At 33.5% G+C, this 12,204-nt stretch overlaps 1 protein-coding gene across 2 annotated transcripts in view; it reads left to right on the forward strand.

Annotated features, from left to right (window-relative positions):
* The window catches only part of SLC4A10 (solute carrier family 4 member 10), a 250,673-nt gene that overhangs the window by 115,202 nt on the left and 123,267 nt on the right, over positions 1-12,204 (forward strand). For both annotated transcript variants that reach the window (XM_074363779.1, XM_074363780.1), the window contains exon 4: positions 6,442-6,580. In XM_074363779.1, the coding sequence (XP_074219880.1) occupies positions 6,442-6,580 (139 nt within the window). The remainder of the gene's footprint in view (positions 1-6,441; positions 6,581-12,204) is intronic.

Here is a 12,204-nt window from a genome sequence, read left to right on the forward strand (position 1 = left end):
ACATGGAGAAGTTGTTTAAAAATGATGAGTTTGAAGCAAAAGCTTGAAGTCAGTGAAAATAAAAAAGATAACAAGGGAAATTCAGGACATGTTAATGTTGATTTGTTCCTCAGCCTCCCAACAAAGAATCTAACAGGAGAGATGATAATAGTATGTAAGTTATAATCTATAAGCAGTAAAAATAAATGAAAAAAAACATAGACTTTATCAAATGCTTATTTAAAATATGGTTCTCCAAGGTACTGTGTAAATTAACACAATCCTGGAATTAGACCTGGGATTTTTCCATTCTTAGATAGTAAGTTATGTGCATGCTTCTGGAAAAATGAAGCTAACATAGAAAATATAACTTCAAATCTTTTTTTTTTATGGGCAGTGGCCTTCTGTTTCTATTTAGCTCCCAGTTGGCTGATATATAAAAATATTAATGATTTTTAAAAATTATTTTATTATAAAGTATAATGCCATTGTTTATAAATTCTAGAACACAGAAACATAAGTATACAACTCAGAGATTCACCACAAAGAAACATCTGTGTAACTATTACCTCAGCTAGTACTCCAGAAACCCCCTTTGTCCTCACTTCCAATCACTATTCTTTCCCTTCTCCCCAAAAGGATCTGTCTTACTCAGGGTGTTTTGCCTGGTTTTGAACCTTTATAAATGAAGTTGTACAGGATGTATTTGTGTGTGTCTTGATCTGTTGCTCAATATTCGTGTTAGTGGGATTCACCAATGTTTTTGACTGTAGCTTTGGCTTATTCATTTTCATTATTGTGTAATACTCATTTGTCTGTGTATACCATGCGTTCTACTATTAATGAACACTTGGATCATTTAATTTTTGGAGCTACTATGAGTAATAGTGCTCTGAACATTTTTGTATATGTCTCCTGATGCACACATGCATTTCTCATACTTAGGAATGAAATTATTTATTTCTGAGGCATAGGGTACGCATATTTTCAACTTTAGTAGATAATACCAAACAGCTTTCCAAAGTAGGGTACATATTTACACTCCCACCAGAAAAGTATGAGGCCACATGTTGTTTTACATTTTTACCAATGCTTGACAATTTCATTCTTTTAACATTAACCGTCTAATAAGGGGCATAATGGTATGTCACTGTAATTTGCATTCTTGGTTACCAGAGAGGTTGGGCAAATTTACATTTTTGGCCATTTTGATAGCCTCTTCTGTGAAGTGCCTATTCAAGTCTTATGCTTGGTTTTTTTCTTTCTTAATTGGATTGTTTTTTCATTTTCGTTTGTAGAAATTCTTTATGTATTATAGATATAAATCTTTTGCTGGTTTTGCATGTTTCAAATATCTTCTCACATTTGTGACTTTTCACTCTTGTAATGGTGTCTTTTTCAATGTGTCTTAAAGTTTCCAGGAGAGACTACTAAGAGGCTGAAACCCTTATTCTCTAGTGCAACTTTCTCTGCTGTAATTTATTTCCATTATATATTTTACTAAATATAGAAACAGACCTTTACCTTAAAATATCATATTCTTAGGTACAATTTGTATTACAATGATCTATGTTTTCAGCAGCTGTCTTAAAAATAAATACCTATCAACATAGGAGAAATATTTATGCTTTGAAAATTCTGTTTTTGATATTACTGTTAATTTACATGATTTGTTGTACAATTTTAAGTTGCATAGGCATAAAAAAATAGTCATTGAATAATACATCTTGAACTTTTGTTATACTGAAACATAATCTGAGTCTCTTTTTAAGATGTTAAAACTATGTTGGTAGGATGATCATAAAAAGATTTTTGTGAGCATGACCTAATATCTATAAAATCATTTATACTTTAAAGAATGAAAAACCAGATACAGGGAGCTCTATGTTATTTAAAACCCAAATAAAATACCTCTTTTCTGTGAATAATAGATTATCCTTCTTTAGTAAATTACTATTTCCTATTGCTGTTACCGTTGTGTCTTACAGAAGTCTTTTAAATACCTGGTACCCTACCTCAGACTTTCAAATCCTCTTTCTTCAAAACTGTGAAGGTCTATTTCCTCATGTTTACTTTATGACCAGTGTTTCAAAGGTTGTATTGAGTGATTCGCATGCTTTTCTAAGGGAAACACTTAATAAGTCTCAAATGTAAGTTTATGCGTATAGCTATTGAGTTGTGGGAGCTGGATGTGTGGTATTACAGACACCTAGATTACTGATGCAGAGTAAACTGAAATTAGTCATTGAAAACAGTGATGAGGGAAAATATTTCAAAAACATGAGGAACATAATATCAGTGTTGAAGCATGGCTACTTTTGAGATGTGGATTCTGACTGGCTCCTCATTCTGACAACTCTCTTTCCCCTCCGTTTTACTGAGACATAATGAACATACCCCACTGTATACATTTAAGGTGCACAGCTTGATGGTTTGCTTTACATATGCTGTGAAATGATTACCAGAATAGGTTTAGTTAACATCCGTCATCTCATATAGACACAAGAAAAAGAAAAGGAAAAATATGCCTCCTTGAGATGAGATCTACTCTCTAAACAACTTTCTTATATGCCATGCAGCAGCGTTAATTATAGTTACCATATTGTACATGACATCCCTAGTATTTGTTTATCTTATAACTGGAAGTTTTTATCTTTTGAACACTTTCCTCCAGTTACCCCTCTCCTTACCCCCTGCCTTTGAGGGTGAGCACAAATCTGATCTCTTTTTCCATGAGTTTGGTGTTTTTGTTTTGTTCTGTCTTTTTTTAAGCTTCTACATACAGAAAATCTTTGTCTTTATTTCTCTTAATGCCTTTAAGGCCCATCCATGTTATAACCCTTTTAACATTAGTGGCACTGTTATTTTCTTATTCTCCCTGCTTCAAATTCTAAATCTCTCTATTTTGACAGACCTGTATCATCATTACAGCCATCTCCACTACCATTAACATCAGCATCAATCATCATTAGTAGTATTTATATAATGATTTATAATTTGAAAGGTATTTTTACATGCATAATTTCCTCTTTTGGGAGTTGATCTTGTTTTTTTCTAGGAAACTAATTCTGGCAGGTGGAAATATTTATTTAAAGTATTTAATTTGTTACTGAACCGTAAATTTTAAATTACAATGGAGATAAGTGTAGCAAGAAGTATATAGAGTGCTATTAATTAGGAAAACAGGTGCCTGACCTACTTGTTTGCATATGAACGTGCTTATGTGTATGTTTATGTTTTAAGAGGCTGATTACATAGGCTCGCTGAAGCGTATTACAGTGAAGTAGATGCTGAAAGATGTATAGGAGAGCAAGGAGTGGAAAGGAGCATGGTATTTTTAAAAATCTGAAAGAAGGCTAAGGGACCCAGAATGGAATTGCAAGGGGAAGAGTGACAGAAGATAAGGCTAATAAGGTGGGCAAAGGCTGGGGCCCCACCACAAACATTTATTGATACAGAAGGTATGACACTATATTATATTTTATATTATATATGTGTATTTTTCACTTTTGAGTTCTGAAATCCTCTCAGTTGTGACTTAGTTATAACAATCCTTCAAATTACTGATTAATTAGCTTATTTTCGCAAATATAATATTTAATATTATAGATTTCAGTAATTACTGTATGCTTGTTACTGATTCACTCATTTAAAAAATATTTGAAAATACCAGACATTTTATTGGAATAACATTGCTTTTAGAAGATAGTTTTCCACTATTGGGCTTTCCCTTTAATGTACATTTATTCAGTTATTTAGGTCTACTTTTACATCATTCAATAAAGTTTTATCATTTTTATCACAAATATATTGCATAATTTTGCTGGATTTATTCATAGAAAACCACGTATCTTTGTTTCTAAAGTAAATAGAGTTTTTTTCCTGCTAGATTTTATAGTAATTTTTACCTCAGTATAGGAATATATTGGATTTTATATTTTTATTTTGCATCCAGCAGCATGGTAAAGATATCTAGGTAAACAATCAGTAAATATAAATGAAAGAGGAAATAATGAAGACAAAATCCCCAGGGATTCTTTTTTTTTTTTTTCAATCCTCAGAGAGTGAATGTAAGAATTGGCAAATAAAATTGGGAATATTTAAATATAGAAAGTGGTAGGAAGTTTCCCAAAGATAATTTCAATTTAATAGGGTAGAATTCAAAGATGTTTTCTGAACGTGATTGGTATGGCCAATGAAGATGGTTGTTGGAAGACAGTTCTCATTGGATCTCTCACATTCCTGTATATCTTGTGAGCACAGACACTGAGTGCCTTTGTGCCTTTCTTTTTAAGGATGTTTATATAATGAGTGGACTTGGAGGATAGAGATAATATTTCCTTCTGGGGCAAAGGTAGATTTGTTTATTGTCTAGTATTGTAAAGGTTATATATAGCTCCTCATGAGACAAAAGTCAGGGAGGGTTACTGTCCATTATGAAAGAGTGGGATTCCCGAACCGTGGTTCTCTTCCTGTAACACTTCCTACTGTGTATGCGGCATCTTCTGGCACTTTTCACATCTTCCTGTGGGATTTGGGGCTTGGGGTGACATAAATGATGATTCTCTCATTGATGCTATTGCTGGGAGATAATAAACTGTCTTCTGTCTCTGATGCAGGTATTTCATGTCTTTTACCAGTGTCCATAAAACTGTCAGGGTTAGTCTTGACACCTTGCACAGTATCGGACAGTTTTGACAATGAGGAAGGGAATGCTGACAGAGACGTGGCATTTTGGAGGAAGGAGAAGGGTCTTACAGCTGGTTAATGGAATGATTAATGGACTTTGAGCCAAGTCTATGGGTATTGGTACCAATCTTTTTGATCAGATTGTAAGTCAGTCAAGCAGTCAATATTACTCTACTTTATTGCCTGCTAATGAGGAAGAATTGGAGTGATAGTTGTAAACTGAGAACAAGGATATAATTGTTGCCTGAATAATTGGTACTGACTCTCCTGGAGGCAGGGAAATTTATTTGACAATATGGCAGGCGGTATTGGATTCATCCATTTGTAACAACTAGTTCAACAAGTTTGCATTTTCTTTCAGACAACAGTTTCAGAGGTATCTACCTATACTGAACATGAGAGGGAAATTCATGAACATTATGTGCAGAAACCAGGCAGATCATTAGAATGCTAACTGGTTTTCTTGAGAAATGAGTGAGGTGGATCGTGTAATGCCGGTTACAGAAGAATGGCAACAGTGGGGCTGTTTTTTAGCTCAGATTCTCCTTAAAGTCTATTATGCTAATTTTAGATAATTTGGAGATGACAGTAAAAGTTCTTTGAATTTTATGCAGTGGATTCTATGTGCTGCAAGGGAACTTTGGCCCTCTCTTGGAGATTCCCCTGAAAGAGACAATGTCGAAGGGAAACCATAGATGAGGCATTGGTTATTATAGGGCTCTTACTATCCTGGATTGAGTTTGCAGTGTTGGTATAAATAACCTGCCAAAGAATGAAAAACTCAACCAAAGAACTTTTGATAAATTCTTGTGGTCAGCCCTGGAGAAGTCCTGTAACCCTTACATTGAAACCAGGCAAGATTTTAAGAAATGTTATCTAAGCAAATGTCTCTAATCTGAGGTTATGATGTTGTTCAGTCTGAACAGTTGATTCTAGATACACCACTGTGGCCCTTGAAACTAATCTGTGTTATGTGCTTAGCTTTCTGAACCATTTGAAGTCAGATAACCATGCTCTTTTTATTCCCAAAGCTACTCAAAAATTGGCTGATAGTCAAGGTATCTCATGGACGTTCCATATTCTCTATTATCCACAGCCATCTGGTATTTTGAAGTGTTGAAAGGGCACATTCAAACATCAAAATAAAAAGAATTACTGATACATTCAGTGACACAGATAAATCTCAAAGACATTGTCCTAAGTGAGTAACAATAGTCTCAAAAGGCTGCACACTGTATGTTTCCACTTACGTGGTATTCTTGAAAAGGCAAAACTGTAGCAGCCTATAGGGACCAGATTAGTGGTTTCCAGGGCTTAAGGGAGGGATGAGTGTGTGTCTACAAAGAAGCATCACAAGAAATTTCTTTGGTGAATTATATTCAGCACAATTTTAGATTCAGTGATTTTTATCATAGTCTACCCTAACAGTTATTACCATAAGATACAGCATATGGGATGAGAGAAAATGTGTGTTTGTAAGATGTAGAAATAGTTTCTATGATGCTATAAGTAATACAAAGTAATAATCACATTTGATTTTATTTTTGATAATACATATACATTACATATTTACATTTGACATATTTATGACCCTTCATTATACTAGACTTAATGTAATGCTAAATGTAGTTTCAATTTCCCAAGCCCACTCTGGATGAATGTTGTAGCAGGGGGCAGAGGAGGTTTGAGTTTGAAGTGGTGCTGAGAGCCGTGACCAGGACGTTTTAAGCTTGAAGTCGTGGTAATACATGTTCATGTCTCTGATTTCCATAGACACCCCGTCACAGCGGGTGCAGTTTATTCTTGGAACTGAGGATGATGATGAGGAACACATTCCTCATGACCTTTTCACAGAACTGGATGAGATTTGCTGGCGTGAAGGTGAGGATGCTGAGTGGCGAGAAACAGCCAGGTGAGGACTTTTGTTGAAGGGTGAAGGTATACTAAAGAATTTTCATACTATTAGAAAAAAAGATTTCTAATGCCAAGTTTTGCAAACATCTATCAGTGCTGCCCATTTCTGAAATTGCTTATCTGGCCTGGGCATACCCTATAGTGGGATGTGGGTCAGAATGAAATCTGAAGGCTGTAATTACAGTAAACAGTGATGCAGAGCAAGCAGCAGCTGCAGTCTTAAAGATAAACAGTAGTATAATTTGTGTGTCATCAGGAAAACAATAGAAATCTGAAAGTAATTTATTTCTATCTTTTCAACTGCTAGCTTGTATACCAACTGGTGATATTATATCATATTGTGAGTGTGGGACTCTTTTTAAAGAAAGGGCAAACGTTATGAGACTTTAGGTGTGGTCTTGGATTTATGTACTGTTTTTTGAGGGTAAAACATTACATAATGTGTTTTTAGGATACATATACATTTAAACATAGTGTTTTTTTAAAAATAACTTTTAAGAACTTTCTCTGTCATTTGTAATGAATATTCCTGTATTGCCATGTAATTGATGAATTGCTACAGGAGAACAACAAACTAAATTTGCATTTACTTTTCTTTCATCCTTTCTTGCTTATTTACCCATTTGTTTAACAAACATTTCTAGAGTATTTATTATGTACCAGGTGAAATGGATGTAGAACAACAAAGACAAAAGTCTTAGATTATGCTTTAAACAGTCTCACCATCTAATGCGTGATTTAGAAAAGTAAACAGAGTTGTAAATACTGTATAATAAATGCTGTGGCACATGTGTGCACAAGTAACTGGGGCGTACTTGCTGCTTCCCAGATTTTAATGTAATACATGTTACCCAGGATCTTGTTGAAATGTATATTCAGTAGGCCCCAGTGTAGTCTCAGATCTTGCATGTAATCATTGCCTTAATTCTACTTAGATTTAGTGTGGAATTAAATGTTCAATGAAGATAATATTATAAATAATACTGGCTCAGTTAATTCTTGTTTGATATATTTTGAGTGGTCTTTACAGCTCTCTTTTATTTACAAAGTACTAAAAGTAAATAGAAGAAAATCAAAACGGCTTTCACTTAGTTCATCTCTGTTAACATCTTTAATTTTTTAATTTTATTTAATTTTATACATATATATATATATATACACACACACATATACTTTTTGAAGTGTAGTCAGTTTACAATGTTGTGTCAATTTCTGGTGTACAGCACAATGCTTATCATATATGAACATACATATATTCATTTTCTTATTCTTTTTCACCGTAAGTTACTACAAGGTATTGAATATAGCTCCCTGTGCTATTCAGTATGAACTTGTTTATCTATTTTATATATATTAGTATCTGCAAATCTTGAACTCCCAATTTATCCCTTCCCTCCCTCTTTCCCCTCTGGTAACCATGAATTTGTTTTCTATGTCTGTGAGTATGCTTCTGTTTTGTAAATAAATTCGTTTGTCTGTCTGTCTTTCTTTCTTTCTTTCTTTCTTTCTTTCTTTCTTTCTTTCTTTCTTTCTTCCTTTTCTTTCTTCCTTTTCTTTCTTCCTTTTCTTTCTTCCTTTTCTTTCTTCCTTCCTTCCTTCCTTCCTTCCTTCCTTCCTTCCTTCCTTCCTTTCTTCCTTCCTTTCTTCCTTCCTTTCTTTCTTTCTTTCTTTCTTTCTTTCTTCCTTTCTTCCTTTCTTCCTTTCTTCCTTTCTTCCTTTTCTTTCTTCCTTCCTTCCTTCCTTCCTTCCTTCCTTCCTTCCTTCCTTCCTTCCTTTCTTTCTTTCTTTCTTTCTTTCTTTCTTTCTTTCTTTCTTTCTTTCTTTCTTTCTTTCTTTCTTTCTTTCTTTCTTTCTTTCTTTCTTTCTTTCTTTCTTTCTTTCTTTCTTTCTTTCTTTCTTCTTTTCTTTCTTTCTCCACATATAAGTGATACCATGCGGTACTTTTCTTTCTCTTTCTGGCTTACTTCACTTAGAATGACAGTCTCCAGGTCCATCCATGTGGCTGCAATTGCCATTATTTTATTCTTTTTGATGGCTGAGTAGTATTCCATTATATAAATATACCACAACTTCTTTATCCAGTCATCTGTCAGTGGACATTTAGGTTGTTTCCATGTCTTAGCTGTTGTAAATAGTGCTGCTATGAACATTGGGGTGCATGCATCTTTTTGAATTAAGGTTCCCTCTGGATATATGTTCAGGAATGGGATTGCTGGATCATATGGTAAGTCTATTTTTGGTCTTTTGAGGAATCTCTGTACTGTTTTCCATAATGGCTGCACCAAACTACATGTCCACCAACAGTGTAGGATATTCCCTTTTTTTCACATCCTCTCCAGCATTTATTGTTTGTGGCCTTTTGAATGATGGTCATTCTGAGTGGTGTAAGGTGATACATCATTATAGTTTTGATTTGCATTTCTCTGATAATTAATGATACTGAGCATTTTTTCATGTGCCTGTTGGCCATTTGTATGTCTTCATTGGAGAATTGCTTGTTTAGGTCTTTTGACCATTTTCAGATTGGGTTGTTTTTTTTTTTATTAAGTTGTATGAGCTGTTTATATATTCTGGAATTTAAGCCCTTGTCAGTCTCATCTTTTGCAAATATTTTCTCCCATTCTGTAGGCTGTCTTTTTATTTTGCTTATGGTTTCCTTTGGTGTGCAAAGGCTTATAACTTTAATTATATCCCATTTGTTTATTTTTGCTTTTATTTCTATTGCCTGGGTAGACTGCCCTAGGAGAACATTGCTGAGATTTAAGTCAGATAATGGTTTGCCTATGTTTTCTTCTAAGAGGTTTATAGTGTTCTGTCTTATATTTAAGTCTTTAAGCCATTTTGAGTTTGTTTTTGTGTATGTTGTGAGGGAGTGTTCTAGCTTCATTGATTTACGTGCAGCTGTCCAGCTTTCCCAATCATTTGCTGAAGAGACTGTCTTTACTCCATTGTATGTTCTTGCCTCCATATCTCAACATAATAAAAGCTATTTATGACAAGCCTACAGCCAGCATAATACTCAATGGTGAATAGTTGAAAGCCTTCCTGCTAAAATCCAGAACAAGACAAGGATGCCCATTCTCACCACTTCTATTCAACATAGTATTGGAAGTCCTAGCTATAACCATCAGACAAGAAAAAGAGATTTTAGAAGGTCCAAGTTGGAAGAGAAGAAATAAAATTGTCACTATTTGCAGATTATATGATACTGTATATAGAAAACCCTAAAGGCTCCACACAAAACTACTAGAGCTGATAAAATAATTCAGCAAGGTAGCAGGATACAAGATTAATATACAGAAATCAGTTGCATTTCTTTACACTCACAGTGAAATATGAGAAAAGGAAAGTAAAGAAAAAATCCCTTTTAAAATTGCATCCAAAAAAATAAAATACTTAGGAATAAATCTGACCAAGGAAGTGAGAAACTTACATGTGGAGAACTACAAAACACTGACTAAGGAAATTAAAGATGCCTTAAAGAAATGGAAAGATATCTCATTTTCTTGGATTGGAAGAATTAATATTATTAAAATGGCCATACTACCCAAAGCAATTTACAGATTGAATGTGATCACTGTCAAATTACCCAGGACATTTTTCACAGAACTAGAACAGATAATCCTAAAATTTATACGGAATCAAAAAAGACCCAGAATTGCCAAAGAAATACTGGAGAAAAAAAAAATAAAACTGGAGGAATAACCCTCTGAGACTTCAGACAATACTACAGAGCTACAGTAATCAAAACAGCATGGTATTGGTACAAAAACAGACATATGGCTCAGTGGAACAAAATAGAGAGTCCAGAAATAAACCCACAGTGTACAGGCATACCACTCTGAACATGCCTGATCTCATTAGAAATAAACCCACAAACTTTTGGTCAATTTGTCTTTGACAAAGGAGGCAAGTACATACAAAGGAGTGTCAACGTCTTTTAAAAATTGAAACTAACTGCTGGATGGCTGGATAAAGAAGTTGTGATATCTGTATCTGTATCTATACATTAGAATACTACTCAGCCATAAAAAAGAACAAAATAATACCATTTGCAGCAACATGGATGGACCTGAAGATTCATACAAAGTGAATTAGGCCAGAAAGAGAAAGAAAAATACCTTATGATATCACTTATATGTGGAATCTTAAAAAATATGAAACTATACACAAAACAGAGACAGACTCACAGATGTAGAAAACAAACGTATGGTTACCAAGGTGGAAAGTGAGTGGGGAGGGATAAATTGGGAGTTTGGGATTTTCAGAAAAAACAAACAAACAAACAAAAAACTAACTGCTAATATTTAAAATTCAAAAATCATAGAAAGGTAAAAAAGCAAAAGTATTCCTCTACTCTTGTTCACAGTACCTCTCTCCAATGGTAATCACTGTTAATAGTTTCTTGTACATCTTTTCATAAAAATGTTAATTCTAGATCTGCATGTAAATATATGTCCTTTTTATATTTACATAAGAGAGATTATATACAGCATTAATGCCTTACTTTTTTCATTTAATATATTTGGATCATTTTCCAAGTTATAAATACAGATTACTCAGTCTTTTTAATCTTTTTAATTACTGCGTTACATTTAATTATATGGATCAACTTTCATTTATTTAGCCAGTCTTGATAGGGATTTAGGTTGTATTACTTTTTTACCATAAACATTGCTGCAGTGATCATTTACACATATATTTTGGTATTATTTTGTAGGTATTTATGCAGAATGAATCTTTAACAGTGAAATTTGTGTACCAAAGAGAGCAGACTTTTTTTTTAACTTTTACAGATATTGCAAAATTGCCTTCATAAATGTTTTGGTAATTTACATGTCCATCAATGGTGTATGAGAATTCTTATTTCCCCCAAACCTCTGTCTCACAAAATCATCAAATTTTAAAAATTTTTTGCTAATTTTATTGATGCAAAATAATTCTCATTGTTTTAATTTGTTTTTCTTCAGTTATTAGAAAAGATGTGATTGAACATCTTTTCGTATGTTTTTATTTTTTCTTGAGAACTGTTTATTTCCTTACCTCTTTTATTTCAAGTCATTCATTTTTAAAATTTGCCTTTTTAATATCTTAAATTGGTGGTATGTTATTCTGTGTGAATTACCTTTTTAATGAAAAAATTGCATAAATTAATTTCTGATGCTATTATAATATTTTAAATATAGAACTAGATTTGAAACAGTTTTCATATGACTTGGCAAATTTTAAGGTTAAGAACCACCTACCTAATTTTTTTCTTCCAGCTGCATCAAAAACTAAGCACTATTTGCAAATACATGTGCGTGTTCATCTTCTTTATTTGATGCCAGGAAAACAATATGTGATAGTCTTCTCCCAACAATTAGTGTTATGAATTTTGCTTTTTCATGATTAAAGAGTGGTTGATAAGGAATTTGAAGTGCAACCTCTTTGTTTAAGGCTAGAAGCATCTGTCTTCAACCAGTGATAAGAAGTAGGTGTTCCTGGATGACTTGATGGAAGGAGATCGGTGGTTATGACGACTATACAGCTCTGGTTAGAGTCTCTTTAATCAATTGCTGAGAAGTACTTTTTGGAAGCATTTCTTTTATATTTCTTTCTTCACTCTCATCCTACATAATA

This window comes from Camelus bactrianus, chromosome 5, assembly GCF_048773025.1.
Source record: "Camelus bactrianus isolate YW-2024 breed Bactrian camel chromosome 5, ASM4877302v1, whole genome shotgun sequence".
NCBI lineage: Eukaryota > Metazoa > Chordata > Mammalia > Artiodactyla > Camelidae > Camelus > Camelus bactrianus.